The sequence below is a fragment of the Buteo buteo genome, chromosome 11, assembly GCF_964188355.1.
Source record: "Buteo buteo chromosome 11, bButBut1.hap1.1, whole genome shotgun sequence".
In the NCBI taxonomy this organism is placed as follows: Eukaryota; Metazoa; Chordata; class Aves; order Accipitriformes; family Accipitridae; genus Buteo; species Buteo buteo.
In genome coordinates, this window is record NC_134181.1 from 39,455,570 (window position 1) to 39,470,820 (window position 15,251).

At 38.4% G+C, this 15,251-nt stretch overlaps 1 protein-coding gene across 1 annotated transcript in view; it reads left to right on the plus strand.

Annotated features, from left to right (window-relative positions):
• The window catches only part of RSPH14 (radial spoke head 14 homolog), a 103,714-nt gene extending 89,630 nt beyond the window's left edge, over nt 1-14,084 (plus strand). Inside the window, exons 4-6 of the mRNA XM_075041673.1 lie at nt 11,158-11,383; nt 12,724-12,857; nt 13,843-14,084. Coding sequence (XP_074897774.1) covers nt 11,158-11,383; nt 12,724-12,857; nt 13,843-14,084 — 602 coding nt within the window. The remainder of the gene's footprint in view (nt 1-11,157; nt 11,384-12,723; nt 12,858-13,842) is intronic.
• The last annotated feature ends 1,167 nt before the right edge of the window (nt 14,085-15,251 follow it).

Below are 15,251 nucleotides of genomic sequence, written 5' to 3' on the forward strand. Positions count from 1 at the left end.
ACCCAAAAAGAAAGTGGGGATCATTTAGTAAAGTATACAACAAAAGATCTGTGAAGTGTGAGCAACTGACAAAATCACTTGAGATCAAACTATGATTCTTCGGGAATTACACCCAAGGAGATGCAATTAAACATGGCCAGGAATTTTTTTAAACCAAAGCTTTTAAAACAAAAAGTACCAGCTTCAGATCTCCTAGTAAAGTGGTCTGAGCAACAGGCTATTAGTTACTCTTGGGATACCCTCTTCCCTCCTGCAGTCTTCCTGTTTGAAGGTTTTCCACTTCATAAGAACGATTAAATATTCATCGAAGCAGTGAGTTGAAAGTAGGTCTCTCCCACTTGAGGATACAGGTAGGCATTTAGGTCTTGTTTAATTTTTGCAATAACAAACAAACAAAAAGAAGAAATGTATTGATTTCAAATATTTTTTGGTTTGCCACTGATGTTCTTGACAGCTGAAGACATGTCAAACTGGGGCCTCAAAAGAATTATACATATTTTAATAGGTACTTAGAAAAAAAAAAGTTATAATTGGATTTCACATTTCCTTGTATCCTTTACACATGATAATTCTACTTCATGTAGGAACCATGACCTATAGCTATAATTTCGTCAGGCACTATTATTTGTCCCTTTTATTACCTTGTCATGTCTGATTAACTGGAATAAGAAATTGGTAGTTAAAAAAAAAAAAGACTGAAAATTTTGTTTGACGACGCAAAGGTAATTCTGGGAAGCTATGGAAAAAGAGATGGGGACATTCAGGTAGCTTTACTATAGGGACTTTAGATGCCAGAGCAGTTCTGTAAAAGTTTGGAATACTGCGGTCAGGTCTAAGTAATTAGTTTAGATAATTGTACACCCATTTGGTACCTAAATAAAGATATTACATACATACATCTACCAACCGGTGATCATTTAAGAAGTACAAAGTAGATATACAAAGTGGTAGCTTTAGGCAGTTATAACTGATCACTACCTCTTTTGTGAAGCATTTTTAGACAGAGGGGTAAAAAAAATGTACAAAAGACTGTTTGGTCTATGACTACATTAGTGATAAACTAATCAAAAATTGCATAAATGTGACTGCTGGTTTTTGTGATTTACCACTTCTCTTTTTTAAAAGTTTTTGCTCTGTCAGTGTCATGCACAAGATCAATTCAAATAACAAATGGAAGTGACTTAGGAAGCAATTCAGCCTCCAGACATAAGTCTCAAAGACCATTTTCAGCTTTCAAGAATATCCCGTCTGGACCCAGCTGCACTCTAGAAACATCCAAGCGTCCTGTAGGTCTTAAGTCATACCTGACAGTCCCACGCAATACCTCAGATACTAAAATGACATTAGAAACCTACATTTAGCCATCTGAATCACTGTTACTAACTGGGTGATGGAATCAATGAAACAGGCAAAGCACATTATGCTAACTTTACCTACCAAATTAACTGATTAAATTAATAAACATTTTATCAAATCTTTCAATAAATGTAGTTTTCAGACTTCCTTATAACAGTTATTTTTAAAAGCATATCAAAATGGCAGTAATTTCTATCAGCTGATGAAATAGTTTCTGGTATCTGTTATAATTGTTGCAATCTGATTCTCTGTTTCTGTTTAACCGTGTTTTGAATACTCTGTATATAATATTCTTAAAGATAAGCACATTAGTAGCACTGTTGAAGTGTCTATGCTTAACCTGCATGTTTACAGAAGCTAGACCTAATATTTTAGTCCAGGTTAAGTAACAGGTTCATTTCACTGTTGTTGTGGCTTAGGTCCTACTGCACTAGTTGTTTTCCAAATAAACGATAAAAAAGGTCTCTGCAAAACAGCTTCATTCGTTCACTTAGAGACCCTCATTCAGGAACGCATCTCTAATCAGAAAATATGTATACTGTTAAGACATGTGCCTAGTTGTGATAGACTCCTTTCAGCCAACATCTGTGATTTACAGCTCACTGGAGGAATAAGGCTCCCAACCCAAGAGCAACATTTACTGGGGAGACACTTCAAAAAACAAACCATCCTCAAAGCAGCCCACACCTTGGCAGTCTTGTATTCAATTAAGGTTTAGGAATTTTTCACTGCTGGAAATAAAATATATAGACTAAAACATACTGGGAAGCACTATTGTAGAACCTCATTCAGAACAGAATGCAATTTTCATTCGAGTAGTGTAAGTAGTTTTCCTTAAGAACATGGCTTCCCACGGAAAACGTGAGATCTGCAAAGTAGCAGCTCTGAGTGGAAAGTGGAGAGACAGAATGACTCTCCATACAGCTCCACTCATGTGGTGCAGCCATCTGGGCCTGTGGTTCTAATCAAGATATGTTTCTTCTACTCTCATTTCAAACAAAATTGACAAGCCAGACCATCTGAAGCAGAAGAGGATTTCACCCGCCTGTAGTACTGTATTCTTCTTTTCTGAGAGGTTTTATCAGTTCTAACTATTCAATTGTGCTCGTCTTGGCACAGTGTAAGCAGTGTGAACTGTGGGATAAAATTGACTTACTGTAGCTTTGCCAGCATGCTAGATCAGCAAATATAAGCAGTGGATTTGTCAACACTACAATTTCACCAGTTTCTTCTTCCTTGGGATTTCTATCAGGTCATTTTTTAAAGTAGCAAAAAAATAAACCTCGCACCCTTCTAACAACAAAGAAAATGTGAAAAAGAAGTGCTTATACAATGAGACTGAATTAATGTTCCCTTTAAACTCCTCCTGTTGTCTTCTACCACTATTTGCAGTCTTTCAGTCTGTGCAATGATTCATATATTCAAAGCAAGTTTATGTTAATTTTCAAGATTAAATTCCTCAGTATCTGACACAATTAATTCTAGATATTTTGTTCCTCTGAGCCTCTCATTTGTATTTATTGTTTGACTGTAGTATAATCAAATTATACAGGAAACTTTCATATACTTCTATTTCTGATTGATTGCGATTCAGTTATACTATAGAAGTTCAGAGAATATTTTCACCATCTTAATTATATATTTCTCCTAAGGAACAAAACTGAAAAAATGACTGCTCTTTTACGTCTGAGCACATGTGCTGTTAATTCACTAGGTGCAAAAGGTGAATGTTAGAGATAACCAAAACATATAATGGTCATTTTGCTATGTAATGCCATTTTGTAATGCAGAATTCCAGTTGCACAGATATAGCTTCCAGATACAGAAATTTAAGATATTTAATAAAACTATTTCTTGAACTTCATTCATGCTGCTTTAATTTTTTGGCCTTCTGCCCCAAAAGAGGAAAAGATTTTTTTTTAAAATCCAGTCTCTCAGCAGAAGTTGAGAACTGAAAACTTGCAATTGTGCATTTGTCTCACATGAAGGGCTTGTAAGGCAGTTGGACTTAAAAGTTTAAAACTGTTTTTATTAGTGTAAAACATTGCCACAGTCCCCTGAAGGGTATCTCTCCAAATGGTCAGGCATTTTTAGACACCGCAGTAAAATGATTAATACCAAGACTTATCCGTGGCTCTGAGGAAGCTGTCTGCTCTCGTACAGCTTCCCACAGAGGAAGCTTCCCTCATCCCACCAAGCCTCCAGCCATGCCCACCTCCCTGTTCATGTCTCCCATGAAATCAGGGGAGAGGCCAGGGGTCTGCAGCGGGCAGGAGTGTTAGCAGCCTGCAGCCGTCCCCTCTGAGCATGGTACTCTTGCTGGTGAGCTATGGCCACCAGCTGAGCAACAGCACCCAGGGAACCTGGTGGTAAACTGGCTCTTAATGATTTCTCAACTGTTCAGCTGACCTGAAGAATTACTTTAAACTACTTTTTGCCTCTTTCCTTCCCATCCACTCCCTTTGCCCTGTCCAGCTAGACAATAATCTGTGTAGGAAGTGAGCTTTCTCTCATGCATCTTTACAACAAGCCTCTGTGACAGAGCAGACCATCTTTCTCCGTAGGAATCTCTAAAATTTACTGCAGTGTAAGTAATGGTCATAGAACACTTGTCAAACTGATAATGTCGCGTCCACCTTACCGTATCAATTTCTCTGTGACTGAAACTTGCTATAGTAATTGTTAACACTTTCTACACTCTTGATGTACCTGCTTGGTATAAAGTATAAAATCCAACATTTAAGTTAGTGTTTGTGAATGTGCCAGTCCAGGTTCTCTGCTGAACATATTCTCTGTGTTACACACACTAAATTCACTGTTTTCTGTGCATGCTGTATTTCACAACAGCTACTTGTGGAAGCAGAATGTCAGCAGAATCTCTTATGGTTAAGGGCTGCACTGGTCCCTTTTAGTCTCATAGCTACATGTCTCCATTACTGACCAGCAGAAAAAAAAGGACAAATTTTGACCTGGAAAATCTGAAGTGGGGTAGCAACTCAGTGGCTGAGGCTCAGCTTTTTGGGAGTAGTTACCTCAAGGCTTTAATTTTGTCTACAGTAATTGATCCGAAGACTTTGGCACAAGTAGTATGTATGTCAGATTGTTTTCCTGCCTTCATGCATTTTGGCAAAGTCTTCCCCGTAGAGGAAATTAATAAATTTCAGGATGACATTTCCTTCTCCATCCAAGAGAACACGAAGGAAAAAAAAACCTTCTGGGTTATTTTCAGTCATTAATTTTTACAATTTTTAAAAAACTTTCTCTGAATAAAGGAAAGGTACTTTGTCAGAGAAATAAAAGCCAAGAAATTTCCTAATTCGTGTGACTAATATGCATATAAGATCAGTTGAATGCATGTTATATGTATGCACATGCATTCACACATTTAGGTATATGGGATGATCACAAGTGTATCTCTTTGTTAAGTTACAAATTTAGAAAACTTAAGGAAGATTAATTATATGAGAGATGCAAGCAGCTAGAGTTCTGAAGGGCAAAACGAAAACACTGCAAAAGATATCAATGCTTATACTTCAATGTGCAAGCAGACTATCAACAACTAGAGCTAAGAAAAAAAATTATAAGCCAGCATTACTTTCTTACTTGTATTTCACCTTAATTTTGATTGTTTGCTTTCTTGTATACAATAATGTATGAATACAGTTTTATTAAAAGAAGGAAAAGTTGCTTTCATTTTGGAGACTACCTTCTGATGCCGTATGAATGACCAGCAATCCACAGATTATGCACTACCACAACGGAAAGCATATTTCATTATTTCCACGATAGTGTTTTTGGTGATTTTACATTAGAGGATCTGACACTGACATCAGTCAGAAGTAGGGTACTTGTCTTGGGCAATTATTGATCTTACTCTGTAGATAATTCTTGTACAAAAACAGAATCCAAGATTTATTTTCCAGGTTGGAAACTGTCTCTATGTGAAACACAATTCTACTCTAATTCATCCCCAGGGTTTCTAGAGATGCTGTAATAAAAGACATTCTGTAGACCAGAATTTTTAAGTTCTTTAGATACTCCTCCTCTTTCCATAGGGCATAAATGATTTAGATGGTTAAACCCATTGCTTTCAAGCAGAAGGTCACAGGCAGTCTTACTTACTACCAAAATGACAATTTTTTTTAAAAAAAGTTAATCTGTTTCTTGGATTTTAATAGAGAAGCTAATGAAGATATATTAGTTGTAGTTTCTATGTTAATTATTTTCAGCAGTGCTTTGATATTATGATTTCACACACACTAAAGCAAAGTTTCTAAAAACAAAAACAAGCTATGCAGGAGTCTCTTTCACTCTTTACTGAGAATTAGGAACCTCTTGTTTATCAGAGCAATCTTTCCTGTTCCTTGTTAATGCTGGAAACATTTTGGATTTTTAAAGGATCCCCAGAGGCAACCACATTATGTCCTTCTCCAGTGTACCGCTGACTTTTTACTATTTTTATAACCTTAATTTCTATTATGTCTTTCATTCAGATAACATCCCAAAATCCTTAGTATTGGAAAAATTCTCAGTGGCTTTGAAAGCAGATCCCATAACGCTTTTATAAAGTTTACAGCTATTGTATTTTTAGTGAGAATATGACAGACAATACTATTGAGGTTGTGATTTTATACCTGGCAAATCCCTAGGGCTGTCATAAGCCAATGCACAGTTTTGAAATGGTTTGAAATAGAATTGTTTGCTATTTCTGGTCCAATACCAATATCTGCAGTGTTTTCCTCAGTTCTCTTAATATCCTAGTAGCTTTTCGGTTCTTTTAAACAGGGACTTTCCACCTCTGTCTTCTAAGATAAGAAATACTCTTTGTCTCTAGGCATAGGCATCCTTTGGGACACCACTGTTTACTCCTGCTAAATTATCATTGAAAGACAGAATTATTGTGGCAAAGAGGAAAATGTTTTGACTTTCAAAGATGCCAACAGAATTTTCCTCTTCAGTTAGAAGACTTGATAAAGCTTACAAGGTCTAGGCAGGTGAGTTCTATTTCATTTAATGCAGTCTACCTCCTGCTCCAAGCTTACCAGAAAGAAATTTCAGCCCAGTTTTATAGTAGCATTATATTTAACCTACTCCCTGACACAGCTTTAATGCTGGAAGCAATGAGACTCAAAATGCTGAATCTTAACATTAAATTAGCTAGTACAGGGTTCTCAAACTATGCTCTTGTGACTGGTGACTCAGAAATCTTCTCAGGGAGTCTAAAGAATAAATTTTTTTTTTCAATTTAAACAGTAGTGAGCAAGGAGTTATTAAGGAATGTGTGCCAGGGAAGGATCTTCTGCAGTCTTCTCGTCACTCAGAAGGGAAACATTATACAAACACTGCATTTTTAAACATATATAATAAATGCTAGCACTCACTAGTTTAATAAACACTTTGTTACCTCTAAAATGCTGCTAAACTATTGCAGTGCTAGCAAGAGAGCTGCTAGATCTAGAAATTTTGTCCGGATCATTTGGCTACTCACAGGTAGTGAGCTCCCAACCTGGGATTTCGCAGCCGCTGTGTACTGGATGTGTTGATAGCACACCATGATGATAGGCAGCATTTTTCCTTCCGAATGTGTCTGGCTCTGCTTTTCTTTTCCTTGTGTGCCCCTTCCTAAGCAGAAATGCTGGTACTAAGCATTTCAGAGTTGCGTGAACATCACAAAGAGACATCTGAGGTGTTATCAAAACATTCACGTAATATAGAATCTGTGTTTACACTTTATTTTACTATGTTATACTACACTGTATGTCACTTTGTGGCCATGCAAGAGGCACATGCTTTGTACTAAAACAAACATTTAAATGGCTTTGAGTTGAAAACTGACATTTGTAAGGAAAAGGATTTGTAATGTGATTTCATTGATTTATGTAATTGAAAACCATAACAAAACACCACTGTTACGTACTACAAATGACTCCTTTGTCTTCTACAAAATTTAATTTGTTTACATGCCCTGCAGCCATACTGAGAGAACAGAATAAATGGCAACTCCTCTTTGGGGCTATTTGAAAAAAGAGTCAGGAAAGGGAGGATGAGAGTGGCCAGAGGGTTATGAGAAGGAAGAGACGAGTGCTCAGATAAAAAGCAGCCCAAGGGAAGATTACAAGTTCTCAGAAAAACAGATCAATAATGATGTTAACTATGCAGCTGCAAATGCAACTATTTGCATTTTGAAAACATTTTTCCCTACTACTTCATTATGCCCAGGGTGTCTAGAACACTCTCTGCAACAGATAAATCACCTTTGAAATGGCAGTATTTTAATGAAAAGTCAAGATCCTGAGGATGCCGCCACATTTTTCAGTATAGGACTACTAGAAACACCAGCTTACCTTCCCCTCCTATTGCTTGCTCAGTAAGATGCAAAGATCTGAGACTGCTCTAATTTACAAGTAACTCTCCAACAACTTTCCACTGCTTTTGTCTCCTCCCTTTTCCCTTTTACCTCCCTAGACCTTTCACCCTTTGGGTCCCTTGGGAAAACCATGACGAATTTCCACCTGGAAATTTCAGCCTCAGTGTTAGGTAGTCTCTTTTTGTTGTTGTTGATAGCCTTTCCTCTCCACCCTCTTTCTCTTCACCACATTGAGACTTTTGACAAGGTCAAACAATTCATCTTTGTTTCTATATTTATATCTGGGAAGCTCCCTTTAGTAGCATGATAGCATTTCAGATAGGACAGCTTGACAAAAACAGTAGATAAGAAAGCTCTTGGTACAGAGACCTGGCCTGGTAAAATAAAACATATTTTTTAAAAAATGAAAACAGCCTGAGTGTTCACACAAAATAAGCACCCACTAGCTACATGGAGATTTCTGACCACAGAATAAATACTTCTTAATGGCTCCACAAAACAAAAGCTATCCTAAACAACACTCTGTACATTACCTTGCCAGCTTATTGAAACAGAAGGACATAAAAGTGGCTTTGTTGTATATTTTGCACTCAGGACTGCTGTGCAATAGTAAAGGCTAGCACCAAAAGAAGACATTAAGTGCAAATGCAATGAATGAGGGACGACTGAGTCAAAGAAAGCCAATAAACGTTAACTGGAAGGAATAAACTCAAGGGCCAATGAAAGTAGTCCTGCCTACTTGAATGTATTGGTCAAATATATTAGAAGATAAGTGAAAGACACGGACACAAAGAAGTGAAACCTGAATGCTGGTAGTACTTACTGGCAATATGATGATAAAGTGATCAAGAGAATTGAAATAAGTTAGGAAAGAAGTTCTGGAAAAGAAGGAACTGCAGGAAACTAAAAATGGAAATGAAGATGATGGGTTAAAAAAGGGCTATTAAGTATTTGAAAGCAAGTGCAAAAAAGAGTGATATCCACCAGCACAAGAAAGGTAGACAGAATGCTATAGCAATAGTTGTTACAGAAAGATGGAAAGTCAAATTAAAGCAAGCAATGGCTTCTCTGGCTCAAGCCAGAATGCTGAATACTCTGTGCAACAACAAGTGTTGGCTTATGAAATGATACGAGGAAATGCTTATGGTGTGACACTATCCCAAGGAAGATTGGTATCAATGTGAATTAAAACTACACAAAGGCTCTGGAGGAGTGTGGAGTTTAAACTTCAGTTCTTTGCTACTCTTATTTATGTTTACATTCAGTGTGTTACCTTATCTAGAAAGAATGAAATTACTTTAAGGTCAAGTAGTCCAGATGTGGTTTTCATTCAAAAGTATCACAGATCATCTGGTAAAGCAACTGTACAATAAATAGGTGCTTGCTACAGGGAATGTCAGCTTGTAAGTCTATCACCTCAAATTCATTAGTCTTCCTTTGAAACTGTACCTCCCAAATTTTGATTTTGTATTGATTTCCACAGCATCCCAGAATTTAGAAGTGTACATGGTGACTGTGTGAGCAGTCTGGGTATCCCAATTTCATGCACACAGACCATATAGTTTCTTTTCATTAAAAACTTTGGGAGAAGTTTTAAAAGTTAACTTTGAAAAATCTTGTCTTTCATAGGCTATTTCAAAAGACCATTGGGAAGTGTGGCTAAAGCATTCTGGATATGATTTATAGTCATCTGAGACTGCTTTAAGCTACTTCCATGGGAGCAGTTCGCTAGTGGATTCCATAGTGCCTGTGACTCCATAAGGCATGGAGTATTCCCAGCCATATCCTTACCATTGTCTAACCCACCCATAACTCTTCTAGACCTATAACCTACAATCTAAACACCTGTAATCCTTGTCTAGGGAGTTAATGCTGAGTGATGGAGTCAGCTGTGCAAGCTCTGCCTCATTCTCAGGAACCTCTCCGAGAGAGTCTTTTGCCAGACCAATAGTGCAGGTTTCCTTTATCACATCCTTCTGTGGGGACAGTATGAATGGGCTGGAGCTGATCCTTGAGAATTTTCTTCTTTTTGTTCCTCCAGGGGACATAAATATAGGGTTGGTTGGGTTTTTTTTAACTATGAAAATGCCAAAACCCCCATCTAGTGATACAGAGCCACAGCTTCCAAGGTAACTTTTTTTTTTTCCTCTGCTCTTTCCTTTCCTGCTTTGCCTTTCTGGCACAAGGAGAAATCCTTGTTTTTAAAACATAGCCTTCAAGAGTGATTTGTTTGAATCTGTTTTACCTTATTATTTATTTGAATTCTCACAGCAACTGACCTCCAAATGTAGCGCAGGTAGTAAAAGCTGTAATATCACCCCTAGGTGTTTCTTTGCATTCGCATTAGTAAAGCGGATCCTAATAAGTCAGTAACATAAGAAGTAATTCAATGTCAGCAAAACCTCAGGAATATGTATAACAGAGTAACCTCTAGATTAGAATCATGTGTTTCACCTGATTGTCAAGTTGAGGTATTTCTTCCGTGCACTACCAAGGGCCATGAAAATTTCTTTCCTGCTTACCCTTTTATCCCTGACTGTGGAGATTCATTTGAAAATACCTTGGTGACTCTTATCCACAAAACTTCCTTATCTAACCATATATGAATCACTTTGAAAGGAGCCACATTTCTCTTAGCAACCAAAGAATCAGTCTTAGCAACAAGACAACTCGAGAATTTTGCTTTCACATAGTTACTCGCGGACAGTACGTTCTGCTTTCTGCTTTCCCATGACATTGCTGTTTCACTGTTGACTTAGTAAAGTGTAAGAAATGGTACAAATCAGACACTTGCTCATAGCAAAGACATCACTTGCAGGGCAAATGACGATCTTTCTACCTTTGATGCTATTTCCTTCAGGAGATAGTGCAAGAGTACTGACTGCTGGAAAGCTCAAAATTTAAATTTTCCCCATGACAGAATTACTACAAAGAAAGGTGTGAGGAAGCTGACAGTTTCCAAAACCTTGACTTCCCCCACAGAAACCATAGTGGAGAATCAAAGCATTAGCTCTAAAGCCTCACATCTCAGCCTCTCTTAGCATCTGTTCACGTTGAGAAGAGTTAGAAAGGCTAGATATAAGGTGACTTATACACACACTACATATATATTTCCTGTGTTTTCTTAGCAAGAATAATTTGGGGAGAAATATTATAGTGGGGGAAACTAGGAGCATCAGAGCAATTGCCATTTTGCTTATTACCTGGGCTGATGTCTTTACAGAACTGTTGGGGAAGCTTTCTAAGGAAGCAATGCTAAGATGGCATTTACGAACAGAGCAGTGTTGTAGTAGTTTCCATCTCTCAGTTCCACATCTGTGTAAGGAAAGGAGTAACCATATGTATTTTGATCCTATTAAGAAATTAAAAGTGCAGGTAGAAATAGTAAATGCACTCACACCTCACCCATGTTCTTTCTCTGTCTCCTTCTGTAGGGGCTGTTGGCATATTGCATGCCGGTTTGATTCCCTTACTTGTATTCAAATTGAAGACTGAGTTAGATGAAATCCAGGAGCTAATCCTTGATACACTCTCCAACTGTCTACGTGTGGAAGCTGCTGAAGCTTTAGCAACTGGTGCCATTACTATCCTGAAGGAAAAGCTCAAACACTCATCAGCAGCCATCAGAAGCAAAGCAGCTTGGGTCCTGTTAGAAATTGGGTAAAGGAAAAGAAATCTTTCTTAATACTTCAGCCTAAGAAAATACTCCTTTCATGAGTGAATCAATGTCATTAGTTTACAGTTGTGTTCCACTACACATTGAAACTGTCACATTTCACATGTAAAGCAGTATCCGCCTGAATGCACACATAGGTAGAAGACTTCTAAAATCATAACTGCTATAAATCACTCAAGAAAGCAGGTGCTGATCAGGAAATGTCATTCCTTCTCCTTCTATTTGTCTTCAGTATTGGCAGTGAAATCAGGATTTCTTTTTCTGGTACAGCACTGCTGAGAAAAAATTCTTGCATGAGAAATCATGTGAAAACAGGATTCTGACCACCACAGAGGTAGGGAGAAGCTCCCTTATTGTTTTGAACAACTGCTTTCTCAAAAAATTAAAGGTCCTTTCAATGTGATTGAGGACAGAAATAGTTTTCTGACACAGGCTGCTACATACGTCAGCGATGGATCAAAAAAAGCAATCTTTATATTAAATTTGTGTATCAAACACTGGATGAAAGGAACAACCTAAGTCCACTGTCCTGCAATCACAAAATAGAAAATGCTCAGTAGATGTCTAGTTTAAAAAGGTCTGCAGATCATGTAGTTTACATACCAATTGGCACAAAACACTTCCTAATGTCCTATAAAAAAGCAAGGTCTCACAGGAAATGAAAGAGAATATAGGTAACATGAGTCATAGAAAGAATGCAGCAATGCAGCTAGTGTATGGACATTAGCTATGCTCTAGGTCCCTGCAGTAGCTGGGCTGTGTTAAATATTCCCTGCGATAGGCTGGAAAGAAAGAGAGAAAATTGACCTGGGAGAAGAATTAATAGCAGACCCCTAATTTAGCACGTTTTAAAACCTGTACAGACTTCAACAGCCAGGTTTCTAACTGAATTGCCATTAGGACCACCAGCACACTTAATCCTACATCCTGTTACTTGCTGCTGCCCATCAATCTCCAGTGTATCATAGAAAGTAAAAAAAAAAAAAATCCAAACATCACCTAAAAATAGCCTAAAAAATTGTTAAGCCCACACACATAGGTTAATATGATATCATCAGTATTGTATCAGCAAGTAGATTTAATAGACACCAGGCACAAACAGATAGCCCCTTTCTTTTCTTTGTGGCTGGGTAGTGGTACTTGCCATCTGTCTAACAGTCAGAACATTGTGACTCCAAAGAGAACAGAGAGGAGGACTGTGTCTGCGCTGTTGTCATGAAACAAAGGAGGGCTGCAGGGGTCCAGGCATGGGGAGAAGCTGTGGGTAGCTGCATGGTTAGCAGACACAGTTCAGGAAAGCAACTTAACCATCTTTTCTGCACAGTACTCATCCAGAAGGAAAAAGCATGGTATGTGAAGAAGTTATTCCTGTGCTGGTGAGCCTGTTGGAAGATACAGATCCTGAAGTCCAAGCTAGTGCAACAGGAGCACTGATGTTTGCTACTGTTAAACCTCAGGGTGAGAAACAGAGACAGTTCTGTTGGGATGCTTTCCAGAAATCCAATTCTAAGGCCACTTAGTAACAAAGCTTTTGACCTCCCCCGCCCCCCAAGTCCTCAGTTTCTGATAGTGTTAAAGGTCTTCAAGAAACTACAAGATTAAGACATTTCTTTAGATCTGTCTTGAGCAACTACTGTTGCTCCCCCACAGTGTCTAGTGGGGACAGTATATTTCACATTTCATTCACCTGAAGTAGGTCAAGAAGTTATTTATCTGCCCCATCTGCATCATTTCCCTCCAGAGTGCTGCTCCAGAGGGGGAACATTTTCTGTGCAAGTCCAGACCACACAGAGATCCACATACCTGAAGCCACTCTGAATCACCAGTCCTCAACAGAGGAGCACTACTTTCTGGAAAATCTTTTTGGGGTTAGAAGCAGTTTCTCTCTCACAGCTGGGAGAGAAATGAATATTAATAAGGTCTGTAGTTCTCCCAAGTAACTTACATGACACTGAAAATAATAACTGCTAAATTTTCAGTGTGATGAATGAGTAATTAGACATAAAAGACTCTTAATAACAGCAGTTGTGTTCCAGTCCTCCTCTGCAGCCATCCCTCTGGCTTCCAAAGACAACACGGGAGTGGATCTCAGTGTTTGAAGTGTCTTTGAAAATAAAAGAATGGAGGATGTTAAGGGCATCTAACTGTGCCCCCCCCCCAAATAGTTTATCCTATCATTCAGTGCCTCATATATTCTTAGATAAGTTGTTGCAAATGAAATAATAATGTGCGAGGCAGATAAAGTTAACTAAGATCTTTTTTCTTAAAAATAAACAGCTGGCAGCTAGCTTTGGTCTTCAAAAGAAAAGCATGTCCTACCTCTTCGCACTGCACTCTCTGGGGTGTTCAGAGCTGTAGCTGGGCAGGGAGTAGAAAGCAGCAATTCAAAAGCATGTTGATTATATGTAATAACACATTTTAAAGCCAGTTTGTTTCTCTACAGGGAGATTCTCAGCCCTAGGTGCTGAAGCCATTCCACCTTTACTGAAGCTGGTTGCTGAGGAAACCAGCAAAGCCCGTCTGAGTGCAATCAAAACCCTCACCATGCTGGCTGAGCTACCAGAGGGCCGCAAGACACTCCTAGATCATACGGATACATTTCAGCAGTGTCTGAATGATCCCTGTGAGGCAGTGAAAAGAGCTGCCAAAATTGCCATCAGTGTCATCAAATGGAAACCTTTCTGAAGATGTGATGTTTCATAGAGATCTATTGCCCTCTGTTGTTGTCTGGCTGTAAAAGTTGCATGATTATGAGACACCCTCAAAAACAAAACTCTTCCTCGGTTACTCTGGATCAGTTCCTCCTGAAAAGTCATTTGTCAACAGTTTCACACAATATTGCAGGTCATGAGCAGAATAATGGGGAAAAAGAAAAGTTAGGAAGTGTAGAATTCACCACTAGGAGTTATTTCCTGAGTTATCAAGATTTTCCTGTGATACAAGAAACTGATCCTTTTTGTTTTCCTCATAATGTTCTCTCCTTTTTTTTTTTTTTTTTAAAACGCTGAAGAGTTTTGCCATTGTGGCTCACTTCTGGGGGAGATGGAGAGGGTGAGAGGAAAGCTGATCCTAATCTTACAATCTAGTCCAACAGGAGTTGGACAAGACAATCTCCAGAGGTCCCTTCTGACCACGCGTATTCTATGGTAAACAGCTGTCTAAACAGAGAGATCAGGAGATAAACAGAACAGAGAACTGAAAATGTCAATTCCCTATTTTGGAAAAATGTGGTTTGCTTTTTTCTTTAAAAAACTCAACTTTTTTTTAAAAAAAAAAAACCTTTTCCTTCATAGAATTGAGAATAACATAGAAAGTTCAAGCTGTTTGTAGAAGCAAGCCTATCTGACAAGACTTAAATTGCCTGAAGGAAATAAGGTAGTTCCTGTGGTTAGAGCTGACGGGCAGTTGAAGCGGTGGGAAGTTCAGTAGTATTTCACTCACTGTGTAGTCAGGTCAGGTCACTACAGAGATGTTGCAAATTTCTCAGTCTGCAGTGGCAAGTGTGTAATTAAGGGGCATCAGCAGAAGGCCCGGGCAAAGAAATAGAGCAAGCTAGCAGGACAAATCCTGGCCATTCTCATCGACCAAGAAAAGTATGATAGTGCAGCTGACTCAGCTTCACAGGAAGTCCCATTTGTTTTCACTCAGGTTTTGCTCTCACGTGGTATTTTTATATCTAGAAGTTACCAAGTTGTAGCTACAAAGAAGCTGCATCATCTGTATAAAGGGGTTGTCAGGGCTGCTTTTTCTGTTGCAGAAACCCACTGTCACACTGCAAACTGCATTAGCCCTATACAAAACATAAACTTATTCTGTAGAAGTGATTAAAGTTAAAATGTGTCTCTTCCATAA